The 21,274-nt window shown below is 41.7% G+C and overlaps 1 protein-coding gene across 4 annotated transcripts in view; it reads right to left on the bottom strand.

The window, feature by feature from the left end:
• Nucleotides 1-21,274, bottom strand: part of grid1a (glutamate receptor, ionotropic, delta 1a) — a 293,479-nt gene that overhangs the window by 23,069 nt on the left and 249,136 nt on the right. For all 4 annotated transcript variants that reach the window (XM_037124753.1, XM_037124752.1, XM_037124754.1 and 1 more), the window contains 3 exons: nt 14,638-14,811; nt 11,341-11,502; nt 9,873-9,992 (listed from right to left, as the gene is read on the bottom strand). In XM_037124753.1, coding sequence (XP_036980648.1) covers nt 9,873-9,992; nt 11,341-11,502; nt 14,638-14,811 — 456 coding nt within the window. The remainder of the gene's footprint in view (nt 1-9,872; nt 9,993-11,340; nt 11,503-14,637; nt 14,812-21,274) is intronic.

The following is a 21,274-nucleotide window of genomic DNA, read 5'->3' as shown; positions in this document are numbered from 1 at the left end:
CCTCACACACTGGGAAAGGCAGTAAGCTTCTACAAGGTATGAAAATGGCAGTTTTGTTTTATTAGATTGAAGAAGTGGGTACATTTTTTGATGTTGTCCAAGACCTTCATTTTAGATCATTGTGTCTTCTGATGAACAGGATGTATCGCATTACTTTGCGACCATTCCTATTAAATTCATATCACTTGAGGTAAAATATATTTTTAAATACAAGCATTTGTTAATGTTTTTGAAAACTTTGCTAAACTACTTGCATACATGTAAACCCTGCGAGGCGCTCAGAACTTGAGTTCAAACTGGGTTATTTCTGACTGGGAGAGGCACACGTGTCTCATCCTGGCACAATTACATCCTGCTGAATCCTAATAGGCAGCTTATATGACTCCCTTTCATCAGCAAGGGAAGGTTTATACAAAATGCTGAAAGACTGTTGGCCCTGGAGAAGATGGATCTGGACATTTCATTCACTATCAAGTCGAAAAAAAAAAAAAAAGGAACCAGAGATCAAAACCGTGAACAGGAGTAGAGATATTTTTAAGCTTCAAGATTTCATCACAAGTCCTGCACTTAACTTTGAACTAGAGTTCCATGAAATATTAAGGCTCCTTTGCTCTTTTACTTGATTGGACACGGGCAGTTGGGCCTGGGCCTGGAAATATCAGAGCCAAAACACTCAGCATAATGTCCTTTACGTTTTTTTTTTGTTTTTTTTTTAAATGCAAGATTTTGTAATCATATGATGTTCCATTTGGCTACCAGCAGGGATTGATGCGTAAAACAAACCTCTGTCGCTGACACCGTTCACAGGGGCAAACGATTAGCAGAAAACACCAATTACTGCAGATACACAAGGCAGCAACACAAGGCTTTCAACTGTGAATGGAACAGAAGTGTGCGCGGCAATGAAAGAAGGCTACACAAACTTCAGAAGAATGTATTAAATATTTTGTTTTTCACAAACCCTCTGCAGAGCCTGTAACCCCTCCAAATACTCTCTCAGTCTTATAAGTTACACCGACTTGCTATGTATAGCTTCACTGCAGACTGCTGGTGAATCATGTTTATAACCTGCCAACTTGTGTGGGTGTATATAAACAGTTTTTTTTTTTTCCTCATGCGGGATGTCACTCATGAAATATGCTTCCTTTATCTCAACCCTGTGTGCATGGAAACGATATGGAGATCAGTTGTTCCTGTAGCTGTTCATTGTAAATATGATACAGGGCTGTGCGGTGTTTATTTACATGCTTTTGCTGCACTGCGATTTGCTCAGAGAAATGTGAACTAAGATATTTTGTTGATGTGACAGTGAATCTTGAGCCATATGTGCATAATGAGTACAATTCCTAAGGCAAGCACTGCACAGCCTATTTCTCATAGCTAGTCTAGTAGTTCATCTGTGTATGCTGATGCTGTGCGCCCGTGTCCTGCCTGTGTTGTGTGTGTGTGTGTGTGTGTGTGTGTGTGTGTGTAGGGGCAGAATGTCAGTCTGCGTTGCCTGCTTCACAGGGGACTATTTTCTCCATGAGCAGCTTCGTCCTCGGTGGAAAAAACACTGAGCAATCTCTGCTCTGTAAACTGAAGAACACTAAAGAGAAACACTTCTACTTCACAGAGCTTTGCACACCAACACGCCACCGGGAAGGTCACAAACAATACATACAGAAAAAAGCCACACCGCCTGCATACAAACGAGGCGCCCTTCACCGCACATCCTGTGGTATTTGATTACCAGCTGCTGAAAATGTCATTTGTGAGCGAATAATTGTGTTAAGTGTTAACACATTACACAGGTATCTTCCTCTGAGAAAAATCATAGCAGCAACATGTGATGGGAGATTTTCAAGGACATGACGCTGGTGCAGGATGCATCCTTCTGCTCAGGAGGGATGAATTCTATAAAAATATGTGATATGATACATGAAAGAGAAACTGACTTTTGTTGCATGATGCCAAATCTCTCTCTCTCAAAAAAAAAATCCAAGCTTATTTCTTTGAAGTGTCAGCTCATTGAGGATTTAAGTTGAAGATAGTCTCCCTATAAATATGCATGGCAATCAGCCACCAGGAGCGCACCTACTGAAGGTGAGATCAAAACCTTCAAGCAGTTTCCCTCTACAATATAAGATGTAGGCTGTGTTTTTTATCCTACAGGCCCAGTGGAGAATGTCGAGCTAATGGGATTTCGGAGTATCCTGTTTAAAAAGTCACACCAATAACAGGACTGCCATTCGGCTAACGCTTATGATGCTCAATACCGTAAAATAATCATCTGTAATGGGGCTGACTAAATGCCAATGACCACTTGAAAACGACAAAGAGATGGAAGTTAAATAGCCCCGGATTCATGGCGCCATAACTGTCTCAATTATAGTGGCTCCTAAAAATCTTATAGAAAGCCATCGGTTCTCATTCATGAAACTTCATCATTCTGGACGTGGAGCCGGTTTCTGCTATTCTGCTTGTCCTTTTCCCCTGCAGTCCAACAGGTGCTTATATATCGACAAGCCCATCATGCTTCCAAGCTTCATATTGACCTAAAGTCTTTTGTGTGACTCGCTGAGTGGACTGACAAGACTGAGCAGCATGCCCGTATGTGCAATATGACTTATTTACCGTCTGCTGAACATACTGTCATTCTCACTAAATGTACTTTTCAAATAAATCTGCCCGCATAGGTGGTCATATTGTGTTTATACAACTGAATGCACTACATGTTTATTATAATTGCCTCAGCCAAGGAGGCCATGTTGCTGCTTTGGTCTGACTGTCTGATTTCAGCTGGATTCCCAGTTTCATTTCACTTGGTGGAAAAGGTGAAGCGTGGGCTGAGGGAGAAGCCATTAAAATTTGGAGTGGATCCAAGATTTATTTCTCATTTGCATTAACATTGTGAGATAAGTCATTCAGCCATGGCAGAATAAATGCCATACATCTGAGAATTCAGGAGATGGTAGTTAGGACAAATACAGCCATTTTTAGAAATATTATGAATCCACACTCATCGGTACGACACATGTAGTTGCTTTAACTTCATATGGAAAACAGTCAATAATGGAGCTATAGGGTTCAGACTTCACAACTGTACCACTTCCACCATTTCAGTCCGAGTGTTTGATATTATTGCAAATGATGATAATAATAAAGTCTTTTCTGGATTGTAATAAATGCACAGCTGAGATGAAAAGGCATGATCATAAGCCCCCTTTCAAATATGAACTCCAGACATATCCAGAGAATCAGATCAGGATACTGTCACACACACACACACACTGGAAATACTCTGTATGGTTTGGGCTGAGGGGCGTCGCCTCGGTAGGAGGCCACAGACTGCTCTGTAATGAAATTGTATTGTATTGTATTGTGTCGATATCAGTACTACATGCATGTGGATGTATCCGCAATATGGATAGATATGAGCCTGCAGAATAAAGTCGAGGCAAACTGATGTAGACATTTGCGTTCACACATACAGCTGCTCTGGGTAAACTCTGGATAAAGCCAGAGTTACAGTGGATGTGTGAAAGGGGCTCTATTCTGACATAACATCAAAGGTCCAGGCTGTAGGATTTAATGGCATCTAGGGGTGTGGGTGCAGATTACAACCAACTTAAATGCCCCTTATCTCACCAAACCCTACAGAGGCCACTAAAACCATGTAAGGCTGCGTCTAAAGCCAGTGACAGCTACAACACGACAGTTCTTAGTTTCAGGTGATTATACATAATCATGAATAATATATTTCATTTCTGCCAATAGATCCCCTTTCAATTCTACACCCTTTAGTAGTTTGGGAAATATTTCCAGACATATATGATGGTTACAATTGCAGATTTGCATAAGATAGAGGAGTGAACTTTTGGCCTTTTTTCTTCATGTTCCACTACGTGTCCTCCAACCCAGAGGAAAAGACTGGAAGGGTGCCGGTTATCTCAAATCGCCAGGAAACACAGCGAAAAATAAGCCGGCTATTTAAATTAGTCAAGACAAGAGACCTCTTATCTGTCCTGATATGCCTGAGATGAGCTGGGCCTGAGCCGACATGGCGCCGGCCCGTCACTCTAACCTCTGATAAGCAACGTGAGGCGAGATTCAATTTACTCCATCAGAAAAGAGGGTAGAACAATAATAATCAGAAAAATTTAAAAGAGACGAGGAGGAGGAAAAATGAGGGAGGGAAAAAAATGGGGAGAAGAAATGAAATGAAGAGAGTTCATTTCTCTATCAAAATGAAATCACTCAGGGAAAATGCAATAATACAACTGTACCGTGAAAATGAAAACACTCAACATTCACATTTTCTCCTGTTTTCCTTCATTCCCCTCATTTGTTTACTTCAGATCTCCCATACATAGCTTTTAAATACAACGTGTTTTCTTGGAGAGGAGACTTGTATCAGCTACACTGCAGGCAGGAGTTATTCTCTATCCACTCTGTGTCACTGTTATTTGTTATGTTGCTTTGAAAAGAGGAGATGGAGAAGGGCAGAGTGAAATCTGCAGACTCACTGAATATGCAGCTTCAGAAAAGTCTCCAAGAGAAAATATGACAATGAGCAGGATGCACTCTTGCCAGTGATATATAAAAAAGTGCATTTCCAGTTGTACTTTTGACTTATCACGGCCACCTACGAACTTAAATTGTTTATCTTTTTTACTTCACTTCATGAAGTGAGAGCAACTGAGAGCAGGTACTGTAGGTGATTGGTGCATTTTAATGAACCAAATGGCTATACGGTTGGTAACATCTATTCAGTATTGTTTTTATGATGAACTAGCGTACATGAGAGGGAATAAATTAAGGGGATATGGAGAAATATCATCCACTTTTCGTCCAATTATCTGAAACTTTCAAGGGGATTTGCTTTTTCGTTCGTGTGGCAGCAGGAACAACCGTAAGTGGCTGCTGCTAGTTTTAATGCTTTCCTCTTAATGCTCACTCTTTTGAGAAAAAGCCCATTTGCACACAATTACGGTTCATCATACTGTACATCAGTGTCATCATTCTGCAGAAGCACAACCTTGCTGTGATTTACTTGTCTGTGGCGAAATGACTTGGCCGCTCTAAATTTTTGTTTTCCCGCACTGCTGAATTGGATTTGCTTATCTGCGCTAATTTGTTTATCATATTGTTGTTGATTGTCGACTGATGAATTTCAGCATTAACAGGTGTCTGGCGCTGCTTACAGTGGTTTGTGGAACTGAATATAAAAACCTAATTATCACTTCAGCGAAAGATAATTATCTAATGAAAGCAAACATCCAGCAAAACTAATTAGTGCAAATGTACCAATACTACATTATGGTGTTTATCTGTAAAATACAGTAATGATTATATTGCTTTCTTGTGGGCTCTTTTGGCTTGTGACACTGGCATTAATAGAACTCCTGGCTCCCACTCAGAACTCTCCTTTTGATCTTCCCACAGGTAAACGTCAGAGCAGGCAGGGGAGGTTTTCAGAACCCTATAGGCGCCAGCACATTTCCAAAGGCTAGAAATTTCTCTGGCTGGCAAATTAATCATTGATCAACAGCCCTATCAACCCCCTGCAATCTATTGTTGGCAAGAGAGAAGCACCCTTTAGAGACTATTCAATGCTATTTCTGCTTCATGAGCCAGTGAGAAATGGGTTTGAACGACAGACAGGACAGATGTATCAGCAATAGACGGCCACTGTCGGGTAAATGCAACGTACATAGTGGCACATTGCCCTCCGCTGCCATGTCTTTGTGAATCCCGCTGGTTTTCTTTACAAGATCCATTGTTCTCTGCCTTTGACTGGCTTAACCTGATATTCCTATGCTACCCCTCACCATTCTCACTCCTCATGTCTTGCCTAACCAACCAAACCAACAAAGGCAGCCAGCACTGCTGCGGACATTAACTGTTAGTGATGGATGGGGTGATAGTGGCCAATAAGAACATTTTGTCATCCAACATCATCCAACCCTTGTGGCTCATTGCATCCAAGCGTCATCACACTCAGCTCCGTCTGGGCACCAGAGTACCGATAGCTAACAGCCTCTGGTCAGTACGTGGCTGCCAGATTTGGCAGATTTGGTTGTGGGGTCATTGACTTGGCTTTCGAGTGGAATCAGCTCCAGCTTTATTTGGACTTACTTTGGGCAACTGTTGACAACCAGAAGGGGATGGATGTGCTTGTTCTGATTCTGGTTTGTTGTTCTTTAAATTTGGCAGGGCTTCCCCCACCAGACGTGCAAGATTTAGGCAGCTGATGAGTTTTTATGAATGAAGTTATTGTGTCTGCAAAAAATAAAAAAAGTTATGTGAAGAGCTACAAAAATTACAGACTCCTTCAAGGTCCCAGCGTCTATTTAGGAGGATCTATTGGCAGAAACAGAACAAGACTAGGTCAAAACCTAGTAAATGATTGGACTGTCTGGTCGAGATGTGAACATGTGGACAATTAGTTAATGGGGTACACAATGGTAGAGATTCTGATTTTAATTGATGTATATTAAAGGATTATGTGCAATTTTTTGTTCTGTCTCGGTAATAATTGTAGTTAACATGCAGAGAAGTAGCAGGTCACATGATATTATCATGCTGTATTAGTCAGAAAAGAGTATAAATGCAGTTATAAGAATAATACTTTCCACACTCAACAACAGCTGGGGAATCGCGACTGCCTGGACCAATGCTCTGACTTCATCACCCACTCTGTCAGTTGGACAAGTGGGTTTGTAGGACTTGCCATGCCATTGCGGTCCATCCAATAACATATTCATATTCATTTTGTCATCAGTGTCTAATCATCCGAAATGTAGAACCATTTTCTGGTTTTAGTTTGGCTTAGAATGAGCGTTTTATTCCTGCAAAATGACCACGCTGCACCACCATGTTTCTACAGTGGCCAAGAACGGACAAACCAAACCCTGGCTCTGGAAAGGACCTTTCATATTCTTTTGCATTTTTAGTGGCTGCTGAAGGTTTTCATACATGCTTGTTAAAGGGAAGGATGAGGGGACGGGGTATTCAGTTTCTTTGACATCACCTCTAGGTGTCATTAAATTGTACACACTGAGCATTTAAATTTAAAGCGTCACACTCACAACACCATCGTAAAAATTCTTCCAAGTCAGCCAGCCGTGCCATATTGTTTCCAACACAGTTTAGAGTATTTAGAAAAGCCACCATATTGCATTTGAGTGGTACTATAAATGTATTTTTTATGAAAATATTTTTCATTAGATGAGGAGTATCTGAAGTTGCCACTTTCAGAGATTATACACAGCATCAAGGAAACACATGATATTAGGATAATTGGGTTTTTTGCCACAGAATGGCATAAATGTTACGAAACTATGATTTTGAATAATAAAATATTGCCGGCAGTGTTCCTGCGGATGGGAAGGAATAACTGCTGCATGATGCATGCAAGACGCCCGGCGAGAAGGAACAATTACATTCAAATGAACTGACTTTTCTCTATGAAAAGCTTTGTGTAAGCTGGAAGTCATTAGCAATATCTGCTTTAGAGACGAGCTGACACATCAATAAGAGCAAACTGGGAAAGCAAAACAACAACAACAACAGCATCGATCACTCTGCAGCAGCAGTGGATGGTGGAGAAAACTCACAGTGGCCATCCAGGAAATAGTATTTCAGTCTTCATTACAGTGTCTAACCAGAAAGACGCCTCATCTAAGAGCCATCAGGCTGGGGAGAAAATGGACTGAATGCAGATAAACGATGATGGAGAGGGAGGAAATCATGGCTGAGGAATGGGGAGAAAGGGTTAGGGAAGACGAGAGCGGATGGGAGATGAAATGGGAGAAAAGATAAGAGAGAGGGGACAAGGGGACGAAATGAGGATGACTCTGAGGGGTGGATGTGGGTTGGGCGGTGGAATCACGGTTAAACTTCCCCCTGAAAAACACATTAACATGACATGACAGCGCAGACGGAACCATGTAATGCTGTGTCCTTTTCTCGATGGTAAACACCAATTTTACACGATAGATTGTGGGACCCGAAACATGCTGAATGTATATAAACATCAAGTGTATGAATTTTGTGTCTGTTTCCTCATACTAAATGGTTCTGCCAAGAAGTGGGCAGACACACAGATAGACATGCCGGATAATGAACAAGAGCACTGAATGCATTTGGCATCCTATTATCTGGCCTCGCTGTCCCCCTCTGCCTCTAATGATTTTGAGATACAAGCGCCCACATGTTAGTGGGCCTCTGTCCTCCGTCCGCCTGGCTGCATGCTCTTGGTGCCTGAAAACTATAACACTGTGTACAATACGTTTGTGTGTGAATGTACATTGAGGCCCTGCTGTTTTTTTGCGTCACGTTGTCTCTCTGTGTGTGAGTGCTGGTCGGCATGAGATGTGTGCGCATGTTGCGGTACGTGTGTGTGTGTGTCTGTAAACACATGGCACTATGTGTAGTGCGCCTCTTCCTAGCGAACGCTAATGGCCACATTATGATGAATTGGCTTCATGATTTCAGTTAGGCTGAGTGGTGATTAAATCTTCATTACCGCTTCTGGTCAGTCCTGCTCTACATAGATTGCCAGGAAAGTCGATTTCTCTTCATTCTGCAAGAGGTCCCTGACTGAATCAGGGCATCCACGGCGACAAACAAATTACAGCTAAGAGAAGAGTGCAACAACAATGCTTTTAATCTCTCACTTCAGCTCTGCAACACTCAAAGATCAGACCATTCTTCACAGTCAGCTCATGTAGGCAGTGTGTTGTGAAATGCCAATGCTCAACTCGTGACCATAGAGCAAACATATGATGAGTGATAGTCAAAGGCAGCATGGAAGTGGTGTGTTCTGTGAGTGCAGTTAACAGCATGAACACACCTGTCTTTTTATTTTTTTTTAATTCTAACTCTCAGTGCATGACAATGATCAGACCAGCGTGGCTGGTGTGGTGAAAATGGAAAAGATTGCACTCCAGTAGAGGGCACCCTCACACCTGACACCTCACTATCAAGTGCTGAGCCCCATGACCGGGGCTCTCAGGGGTCAGAGTACAGCTGATTTTCAGCCCTACCAGTAGGATAATTGAATTCCCTGACACATGAAAATTGAGAAAAATAGAAAAAAAAAACACGGCAGAGCTTCAGTTCCTGAGGATCAAGACTGAGATCCGATGGTCTATAAAAATAGGCAGTTGGAAGCCATTCTATACAGTACCTGTTTCCCTTTGAGGCATTCCAATGGACCTCAGGATTTCTTGTTGAAGTGGCTGAAGTGGAATCCCGCAGGTTTTTTTTCTACCTAAATCAGCCACACTTGTATGTACTGGAGATAATAAGTATTAGAGAGGAAATGAAACCTGCAGGACACCATTCCTCGAGGACTGAAACTGAGTATCTAAACTTGAGAGGTCGCAGGGGGGCCTTGAGAAAATGAGAAAAAGTTTAACTTCACTTCACTTTTATTTCTCTCTCTCACGCAGTAAGTGGTTGCATTGAGACAACGTCTAAGAAAAGCTATTTTCATCAGCGCTTTCACAGTACCTGCTGTTTCCTCAACACCTACAGAACGGACGGTTATGTAAGTCTGTGCAAAATCGCATCCTCCGACAAAAAGAGTCTAAAACAAAGTTTATGCGTATGATCTCTTTGATGAGTCTGTGGCGATTCCGGAACGCTGGCACAGTTGATTAACATTGTGAAATGAGAGTTTGGGAACCATGCTGCGGTGGTACATGACACTGAAGCATGGCACAGCTACATGGTTATTTCTGACATGTAGAAAGGAGGAAAAATAACCCACTTGACCTGAATCTGTGAGCCACCGAAGAAAGCACAGACTAAATAAAATGTTTCCCACGAGGTGTCCTTTAAAGACAAGTAGACAATGTATTTAGAAAACATTCTGAGCTGACCCGTTTCACATCTTTCCCAAACGTCTCGCTGTAGCTGGTTCCAAGAATCTCAAATTGTACGTGGGAATTGGAGCCTTCAGCGCGGAAGTCCATGAGTCCTGTGAGGCCGCTAATCCGTCCCTGTAATAACAACAACAAGCAGTTAATGCATGAGGTGTCACAACACAAGAGTACTGAGCGTGATGTTTCTGTTCTGTAGGTGTAGCCATTGGAAAGTAGCCTACAGACATTAATCAGTATGTACAGCTCCTTCACATCATCTCTGTCTTCCTCACAATTGGGTAAAATGACATGTTTGCCATGATTTATTTAACTTTCCTCTAATGAGGAAGCATGCTTAACACAAAAATGAATTTAGACCAATAACACTGAGCTGAACCTTTGTATGGCATTTTTCAAAACTGTGAAATTTTACTATCTAGGATGAGTTTCCACCGCCGTTTTCCATTAATCAAACCATATAATTTATGCTATTTATCCCTTTAATCATAGACTCAAACACGCCTGTAAGTACCACTATGCGGTTGCCAAAGAAAAGTTTGATTGGAGAAATGGTGTTTTGGTTAGTGAGATAAAATCACCTTTAATGTAAATACAAATTATAACAGGAAACAAATCAATGAAGCCAAGTTTACAGACAGGTTTGAATAAAAAAAAACAAAAAAAAACAACAACAACACAACAATATTATGAGAACTGCACCTCTTTGTTATTCGTTCATGCCCCGCTTGGTCATATAATGTCACACTTGAGATTAAACCAGTGCGACTCTTGGCAACAATGAAAAAAATTCCATTATCAGATTGAAATGGATAAAATCATGCCACTTTCCAGGATATGCGGCTAAATTTCAATGAGAGAACTGCGAGGGGGGCTTCACATGCATAAAAGAGATCAAAGCCACAAATCCAAGCTGAAACCAAACCAGGGATCACATTTAATAAGCAGCTTCCTTCCTATTATAGAAATAACTGTAATTGAATCTGATGGGAGTTTCCAGCAGGCAGTTCAACAGACGTTCCTGAGGATTGTTTTATCTGCTCAAACCACCTTTACACTTGCTAATGCTTCTATTAGACCCCTGGATGTGCATTGCAACTATTCATGTTACCATCTATAATAGAATATCACAGTAGTAATCATTCAGCATTTTGCACTTTATATATTTAGGCCCTTTTGAGTCCTTAAAAAGCTTGTTAAGCTTGTTAACATTAACAAGACTATTATGTTGGCAAATATGTTCATTATTAGATTATCAGACATTTATTAGCCCTTGTTAACACTTTATAGACTAAATAAGAACTTCAATGAAAGACTTATTGGTTTCTTATGTTTGTTTGAATTGATATTTCTATTTATTAGCAGTGAATTCGCCCTTATCATCAGTTTGATGTGCTTTTTACAGGTGCAGGCTTCAAAAGTAAGTGCCTTTTTACAGTTAATAAATGGTAACTATGTACTCAAATACCTTCTGGATGGTGTCCAGCATTGACCATCCTCCGTTCCACGGCTTGGTGGACTTCCTCATGCAGTTAAGGCTCGCCATGCTGTGCCACTTCCTGTCCTCCAGCTTCCTATAGAACGCGTTGGCCAGCATCAACACACTGTCGTACAGGTAGAGGTTGGACACCTGTTGGGGGGGAACGAGCAAATTTAATGAATGTGTCGGAGGATTTCTTTGTTGCTGTTCGTGTGGTGCAACAAGCAGTCGAGCATCAAGAGATCTCACACAGTGCCATATAGCGCTTGTCTTTCAGTCTGGTGATATTCTCAGTGGGGGGAACCTCGCTTTGACAGAGAAAACGGAAAGGACAACTGGTGAGCCCTTTTTCTTCTGTCTGATGATGTCATGGCTGCCGTCTGGTGTGGAGATGAAGACCGAGCGGCCACCTCGCTCTGGCTCTGACACGTTTACACTTTCTGCTGAACGATCACTGGATCGCACCATCTGCAGGAGGCCCAATATGTCCAATAGAACGCTGGCAAAAGGTAATGATGATAGAGTACAGTGGTATCGTCTGAGATAAAGAGAAAGTCCCCCCAAAAAAAAAAACATTTCTAGTTCATTCCCGTCCGGCTGTGTTTCTCCAATGCACTGCAGCCTGTCAGGAATCATGTCTGCCTCCTGTCTTGGTGTGACAGTGGATTTGATAGGTCCTCTGGGTCAAGTCAAGTCACATCCTTCCACAGCAGAGGATCCATGGAAGCAATAGTAGCTGCCACTCCAGGCGTTCAGTCCATGACACCTTCAGACTTCAGTCCAAGCCTCTTAGTGGTAAGACATCATATAAGTCAAACTCACTCGCCGCAAGGTCATAAGCAGAGTAGCTCGGGACATCTGAGGTTAGACCACAGCTGACGGGCTGTAAAAAGGGATTAGTACACAAAAGCAGTGATCTCCCGCAGCGTTGAACTATTCTGATGAATGCTTAAACTGCCATTACCCGATATTTAACCCTCTTTCATGTGAATTATTGAGAATTGTCGGTGCACACACCACATGGTTTTGCCATCTGTCCGGAGTATGAATGAAAAAGAAAATGAACATTTCAATAGCGCCAAGGGGGGAGCAGCCATTTGACTCCAGATGGATTAAGCTAAGGAGAAGTCAAAGAGGTGTAAGAAGGCGCTCTTACAGATTTAGTGTTTAAGAATCCAACATTGAAATGTTTAAGAACGACTAGACATTTTCAAATACATTTTGTCGTGTGGTGGTATTACAATATCCCAAATGTTTCCAAGTCTGTTCAAATCCACAATCCACAATCTAATGTTGTGCTTTATTTGGCTGTCTGTCGTTATGACTTCTAGGACAGAGGGGGGAAGTTGGTGAATGAGACTAAATATAACATGGAAAAAACATTTTGCCCTTTCATCCCGCTCCTCTCTTTAACGTTGCTTGTGTAGTGAAGCGCATTTAGGCTCCTGACGTAACTCGAGGTGTTTACTCCTCCAGAAGGTCTGGCTCTGTTACCCAGTTCTTCCCTTCAGAGCTGACCAGTTCTAAGCAGGTGAGGAGCGCCTATGCCCCCCTGTCCTCCACACACCATTCAGCATTTATTTTGATTGGGTGACCCTTAGTGGCAGATGTTACAATATGTGTGGCAGGGTGAGCAAGGTTACTCTGAAGACCCAAAGTAGAACATGACCTTGCGTAGGATAGATAACAAAACAGTAATGCTGCTGATGGGTGAATCTTATTTTATTGCCCCCTGTTGTCATACTGAATTTACCTAAGGCTGAGCACCTGGTTGAAAAATCTGTCATACAAATCATAGATAGCATATCTGTATTTGGGCATACTGCACTTGACACACAATAGAAGCCTTTGTTAAGCTTGTGTTATCTCAGTAGTTTATCATCAAATACTAATATTCGCAATATAAAGCAATTTGCTTTAATCTACTTTAAAAACAATATTCCATTCTGTTCTGCCAGTTATTCCCCAGTCACATTGAGCTCAAGTCATTCATATGCATGGACATTCATGTCCTTCATTATTACCTTATCTAGGGAGCTTAATCTATATTCAGTTGCATACATAATCAGTTAATATTTATCTTCATGTGGCACTTGGCAGATGCTTCTCCATACTGCCCCTCACCATGGCTGCATGCATTTGCTGTACTCACTACCTAAACTGTAAAAAAAAAAAAAAATCATGTTCATAACCCTGTGCAGCACATGGTTACTGTACCGAGAGTGGAAAAAAAAAAGACCACAGCACGCTTGTTTTATGGTTCTGCTCTCTAGTCGATAACAAGTGACCCCCCTGTTTGCTGCTGTAGAAAAGTGGATGAAACATGCTGGTTTGTTCCACAAAGTTCCCCCCTATAAATACTCACAGCAAAAGGGATAAAAAACTAGAAAGAAAAAGAGGACAACCTTGCCACCAGTCAAATACTCAGTACAGCCTCATCCATCATATCATTTCCATGATGTGCATTCACCATGCTCAAGGCTCAGAGTCTCCTCTGAAAGTAGCTTACAGTGAGTTGGAACATACTGAACAGTTGCATGGACATTTGGAGCTCGGTTTGAGAATGTTCTTTGGAGGTTTTGACACTTTTTTCTGGGCACGATTGGAATCCGTTGTGATCGACTGAATTAAAACTGACCAAAGCCACTGTTTTTCGGTTAATGAGGAAGCTTCTGATCTTTACTGGCCCCTTTCAGGCCTACAGAAGGCGACTGTTTGAAGATCGGATCCTTCACTGTGAAACAAACTTACTTGCGTGCTTTCGTCTTGTCTCTGCATTCACGGCTCATTGCATTGTGTCAAAAATATAAACTAATGATCATTAAGGTCTTTGATGTTGTATTGCTCAGTACATGATGAGCTCACCCCAACAGATGATTGTAAAATCTGTTATATTTCGTGCTCTTTGAGGCAGATTATTTGTAGAGCCTGGGATGAAAGACAGAGTTTGTTGTTTGAAATGTAGTGTAAAATATGTAAGAAGTTGTGTTTGTATCTGACAAACACTTCCCCGCAATGAATTCATTTTCTGTGTCAATTTTTTTTTCAATAAATGTAAGAATTGTTCAGAGGTTTGTTTTTTCATTATACAAATACTGCGGTTACTGAAATGAAAAATATCCGGCTTATGTATCCATTGATCGCCTATCACCATGATATCTCTAACACATCGAGTCTCTCTATTCAGTCCGTCCAAATAGTTCTTTAGATCGGATAATTGCGAGCCATGGCGGACTTACACAATCTGATATTTTCAGCGGGGGGGAATCATTAAGTGGTGTTTACCTCCAGGGACTGCAGATAGCCTTCCTGCGGGTCACAGAGCAGGGAGGAGATGCGATGATTGTTCCTCATGCAGCGAACGTTGGTGTCTCTCCACAAAGGGAAGATCTGACGGATGATGGTCATCCGCCCCAGAGAGCTGTGAACCAGTTCCATGATGTCCGCGTCACTCACCTCCTGAGGAAGAAGACGACACGTGGGGGGTTTAGTTTATCAAGTATTTCCAAGCATAGCGGCATTTGTTTTATCATCCTGTGATTTTTAATTTTTTTTTTTTTGCACAGTGAGACATCACGGCAAGACGATGTGACTTGCAGTTTCTGAAAAGCAGTGTTCTGGGTGGAAATTTTGGATAAGAAACAAAACCTCAGAGGGGGTTTGCGTGGGATGTGCCCGCTTCTTAAGCAATTAAAATATCAGATGACACATCGGGGGTGGGGACACAGAATAATTAGATCGGAGACGAGGAGAGAGGTGATGATAGCTCCTACAAGGAAAATGGATAAAAACTGACAAAGGGTTTGAGTTTGAGTGTGCTTTTCAAAGTACATTAGTGCTGATCAACCAAATTTCGCCCTTCTGTCAAGTGTATTTACTGTTTTTAACGTTGCTTCAACTGAGTCCATGATTTTAAGTAAAAGACATAGACAGACACAATTTTACCAGATGCGAGAGAATTTCCTTGGCTTGGGGACATCCACATTACGCTGACAAATCAATGGTCATTTCAAGTGTATCCTTCAGAATAATAGCGCAGGTGACCCTTGAACCTCCTCTGAGGGGGCGGGTGTGCGGGGAGTCTACATGTTTGGCGCGTCGGATCAATATTCATGAGACATCGTGCTGCCTGCAGGTCTCCAGAGCTCCACAGTGGTCAATGCCGAGGCAGACGGCGAGTCTCTTGGGAAACACTGGGTTCATATACTATCTGACAATAAAGCTGTGAGGTCACAGTCTGGGTCGAAACTTAAGCAGCTCTAGGTTGATATAATCCTTGACCACACATGCCTGGATCTGTGCCTCCTATCTGTTTTTTTCTAATCAGACATTTTGATCTCTCCCTTTTGCATCGACCTCTCTGTGGCTCCTGCTCGACTCTGTCCTCCCTCAGTGCTAATATCTGCTGGCTTCTGAGTTCCTCTCCTCGCATCCTACTGCAGTTTTCAAGCCCTTATCTTTTGTCTTTCTTTTGGGACACTCAAATACAAATATTCTGAAGCATTATGTTTTGTCATTTGATGATAATGTTTATATAATTCATTATTGACTCTGCCAATGTTTTCAACAGTGTCCGTTTGTTGATCTGTCAGTACGATTACACAAAAACTACAAGGCGCATTTACACAAAACTGGGATGGAGGACGGGTCTCAGCCCAGAATAGACTTTCTGGAGAGGATCCGGGGAAAGGGACAGACCCAAGACTTTTTTTTCCTCACATTTTCTTTAACTTGGATGCTTTCCAGCATTTGTATTTATTTCTCAGGGAATAATCCATGGATCGATATAAAAGGAAGGTGAATTTAAGTGGCTGATCTCCATGAGTGAGTACCATGGTATGTGTTTCTTGAGGTTTTTCTATCAGCCTACTTTCTTGTGTGAGCTGTAGGAAGTCAATCAGGATTCTTTATTCTGGGAAGACAATAACCAGTGAGTTTTTTCTCTTATCTTTGAGATGCTTCCCTCTGACTGACCTCTCCAGTGTACTGTGAACCATATCTTTAATCTTCAACCTATCAGTGCTTCTGTTTGTTCATTAAATATGCACAGTGCTGGAAAGACAGGTCTCATGCATGTCTTAAACAGGCTTCAACTTCAAATAACTTGCTTCTTAATATCCCATATCATATAAGTATTTCATTTCAATGCCAAAGCGACTGATTAATCATATGGATTTTATCCTCCACAACATGTTTCCCCAGATATTTTTATCTGTGTACAGGGTGAGTTAAAAACAGTCCTGAGGTGATTCTACCTCAACCAGTTTCAGCCTCTCTTTTTCTGACTCTCTCCACAGTCAGTCAGGTGGAAAGTATGAATATTCATGAGTTGCCGTGACACATTAATCAGATGAATTATGCCGCACGGTTCATGGAGCCGAACCCTCACGTCCAAACTAATAACTTCCACTGCCACCCGGTCCGAGTGTTCTGTCACCATCACGGGTGACATTTGTGTCACAAACTGACCCGGTGGTGGCACTGACCAATGGGACATGGCTGACAAAAGGCGCCCCCTTTAACCTCTGTTTGAAGAAAAGGTACAGATCATTAAGTTACAATTTTGGACACCTCTATGTCATATTTCACTTGTGCAATATGCACAAAAAAAAGAGCCACGAACACACAAAGAATATGAAAGACTGATTCATAAAGGACTCCACTGGTCAGCCCCGGTGATTTTTAGGAGCACCAGAGAACATGTCTGCTCGCCTGGACATATGAATATAACATCACAGAAAAATGATCACACAATCAGTTCAGGTGTTAAACTCCTTGGAGGTAGCCCACTTAATTCCTCTGAAAAAGTGAATACACCGCGACAATGTTTCAATGACAGCCGACGAGCAAAATACATTAATCAAATCAAGTTCGGACAGATAGGCTAAATTATCCTCTTTGTGCCGCTCAGTCAATGTTATTAATCTTTCACCAGAAATAAATAAAAAAATTACCGGTAATCATGACAGCGATTTAATTAGAAGTTAAGGTGCTTTGTGAAGCTGCAGGCTACTAAACTGAAAAGCACTGCCGGAGTCAGAGAGGAATAACAAGACTCAGTTAGTGCGACATTCATTTAAGTTAGTATGGCCTATAAAACACATGTATGTATTTAAAACATTCTTTAAAATGAGAAATGTTTATTACTAAGGCAAGATTATTACATTATTTAGTCATCTGGTGATAGAACTGGATGACTGGTGACCTTTTTGTCCTTTTGCAGTGGAAAAAGATCTAAATATAAACATCACAATCCTGAAATAACACAACTCGTGAGCCTTTGCTATGATGTGAGAATCTGACTTGTGTGTTATCTGAGTTGTTTTAATACATCACTCACAACACTCACATTAAACTGGAGCATTGCATTTGTTATAAAAGAAGACTGTGAACTTTTTAAAAACAAACAGGACACGAATAAATGGCGAGGTGTCAGAGCCGAAGGAGCACTTAGGTGTTTGGTGCCTTGCTGAAGGGCACCTCGGCAGTGTTCACCTCGAGTAAATTATGAAAAAGGTCATGCACAGAGCACGGCAGAATTAACATGGGTAACAGGGTTTCATTTGTGCTTCAGGTTAGTAGGAAATCCCACACACCTTTCATTAGTAGTGGCACTTTGTTTTATGACCGTTTAATCCTCAAATTGTCATGTTATGCTAATGATGATTAAGCTAGGTTCTTTTTTTTATTAGGCTTCATTAATAATGCACTCAAGCACTGCCAGTCAAAACTGATTAGTAAAGTAAACTGACGGCAGCTGGTTTTGTGGTACCGCAGTAATTCTACAGGAGACTGAAGTAGTTATCCCTTGTTAACCATACAATCGTCTGACAGAAGTGTGAGCCTGTGATGTTAACAGTTTTACAAGGCAGATGTGGATGAACAGAGGCTGGAAAGTGATTAACACTGTCCAAAAAGTAGTGTGTAGTATGACAAAATGTGTTTCGGTCATTACAGCTTGTTTCCTGTAATTCATCACTTAAAGCAGCTGCATTCAGGCAGTCACATACATTTTTTTTACCGTATGTCAACCCAACACACTGTAAAAAATGACTTCCTAAATAGGAAGGATATTAAATGAAACTTGAACCACAGGAAGGACCATTTGCGATAACATGTGGTCCGAACAGGCGGAGTCGCAGCGTAATTTCATGCCAAATTACACTGCAGCAACTGATCTGCCTCAACACAAGCTTATAGCTCTGCCGCTCCGACCGAGCTCTGTGCAAGCCGGGTTTTATTCTGGTTTGGATTCATGGATTCAGCTAAAGTATAAATACATGGACTCTGACCTGGAAACAAATCAGGAGGACGGTGCTGATTGAAAAGCGTGTTTGTACTTCAGATTAGATCGTCATAATTGAATTAGGATATCTCAAAGGCAACACAAAATGGAATGACAGGTTAATAATGAGATTAATTAATGAATGCTCTCATTTTACTGTGTAAGCCATCCCACCACACATCTCATGAGGACGGCGCCAGAGTTAGATGAGTTGCCGTTTTCTATTGCTATGACTCGATTTACATCTCAGCGTGTAGGTGCAGCGGCTCTTAAATGAAACGAAACACGCTGTGAGTGATTTGGATAGCCCACTTAATAACTCCAATGATAAAAAAATGACTATAACATTTAGATAAGGTGGTTGGTGAAGGGAATCGCCTGTCCGGGGTCCTTTTAGATTTATGACCACGATGGCGGATGTCTCCTGTGGTCACCGTTTGTGGGTTACTACATCATTTTTGACATCTGATTTGGCTTTCTGCTTGAATGCTCATCGTGGTTAATGGTACAAAGGATCATATCAGCAGAGCCCAGCGTTTTGATAAATGCAATGTTACACGGTACTTTGGATACGCAATAAGCTAATTGGAAAACGTAATATTTTTTTATCTTGTAAGTGGCCTTCTCTGGTAATCCACCTTCCTGTCCCACGGTCTGCTGTGGCGAGGGTGGGGTGGGGGTCTTGCATCAGTAGAATGGGTTTCCATCTCAGTTACTTGATGGGCAGTTACCTAAGACATCAGTCATATCATGACTGTCCTCCTCGACTCTGTCTGTCACAGCAGGCACAGCCACCTAATCCATCAAACATTCTGGAGGTGTCACCGTCCCGCCTTTGAAGGGGGAAAAAAACAACAACAAATCCTCACAGAATGCGTGATCCATCTGAGTCCACCAGACAGTGTCAGAGGCAGACAACCTTCTGTGTGCGAGCAGCTGCAGCTCTCTGGTTTAGTGGGTGGTTTAGGGAGACACACGGCTGCCCGTCACCCCCCGCGCCCTCGCTGCTCGCGCCGAGTCCTGCCGCATTTCGTACGCTGCAGTTTTTAAAAGCTCCTCTCCTTTGTTCCTTTAAGATTATGTTGGTCATTTGTGGGTTGGATAAGTTTCGCGCCCCGAGGCCCCGTGACACGCGTGCCGCTCAAACCCACGCCTTTGGTTTTTAAAATGCATCCGTGTCGTTCTCCAACTCACAGTGTTTGCCAGTGAAGAAAAGTTTGTTGAAAGGAAAGTTCTGTGTTTTTTTACATGCACTGATTTGATGCGACTGTGGCTGAATGTTTTCTGTGGCTCTGTGGAGAAGAGCTTTGATGAGTAAAGGAAGGTCTAATGAAAATTTATAGGTGACATTATGAGAAATGTGTCATTTTGTTTTGGACTTCCTCCCATTCTAGGGGTATCAAAGTCACACACACATATATATATATATATATATATATATATATATATATATATATATATATATATATATATATATATATATATATATATATATATATATATATATATATATATATATATATATATATATATATAAAGCATAGGCGTAGATTTACCTATACTGACTCAGAGAGGCAACAAGTAGGTGGCGGCAGTAAACTCCCTCAAGAGGAATGGTGCCATCAAACTGAAAGGAGAAAAAAATCAAACCATGCACAGCCCGAAAAAGGAAAACCAGGAGGAAGTCCAATTTTCCTCTCCAAAAGTCTCAGAACCAAGTAAGTTATTTTCAGAAGTGTTGCTTGTTCATTTGTGGACAAAAAGGTTTTTGTATCCATGTTTTCACTCAGCTTGAAAAACAAAGTTGAGAACTCTAAAAAAAAAATCAATCCAAGGCCCAGACTTTTGGGAAATATATACTGAAGGTGCAGAAAGTTTTGAACACATGCAGAGATCTCTCTGAAACACACATGAGCTATTAAAGTCCAGGGATTTATTAATTGTCTTATAGTCTGAAATGGCCCCCAGAGCCCCCCCAGCTTTACGTGTGCCTCCCAATATTGAAACGAACCTCACCCTTGCTTGTGATTCCCCCATCTTTAGGTAACTCTGAAACCAATTTGCTTGGGCCCCTCCGCGCGTGATCAACAACCATTCACTGAATCTTCAAGTTACTGAAAGTAATATTGTACCTGTACTGTGATGCAAGTGCAATGCTTATGAAACCCCTGAGTGAAAAGGCTGACACATCTCCACATAGCATCTATTAAATTCTTGTTTATCAGTAAGTCTGTTACGCCTCATTGTTTTTGGACTTGTGATCACGCTCCCTCATCATCATTTTCCCTCTCCATCCATCTCTCTGCGCTCTTATCACATTTCCAGCTTGACAGCTACATTCATTGTGCCACATGTTACAGCTGGAGGCACATTAGCATAAACCGCTTGTCGCAAGACCCTGAATGAAATGCGGGGCCTGGGGAGCCGATGGGGTGGGCAGCCGACTTGGTTAAAATGAATGTCACAACTCAGTCATGACCAGCCAGACGAGGACCCGGGACCTGGCGTCCACAGAGACCGCCGCCACGTTCAGGAGCAAGAAGGTAAGATGGAAAAGCTTTTATTTCCCTGCAGGATTTTGTGATAGCGCCGGACTGCATCTGGTCAGGCTAACAGGATTTCAATGAGAGCAGGAAA

Source organism: Acanthopagrus latus, chromosome 15 (genome assembly GCF_904848185.1).
Source record: "Acanthopagrus latus isolate v.2019 chromosome 15, fAcaLat1.1, whole genome shotgun sequence".
NCBI classification, from domain to species: Eukaryota; Metazoa; Chordata; class Actinopteri; order Spariformes; family Sparidae; genus Acanthopagrus; species Acanthopagrus latus.
Note: the sequence above shows the minus strand (reverse complement) of the source record. Positions and strands in the feature narration are given on the sequence as shown.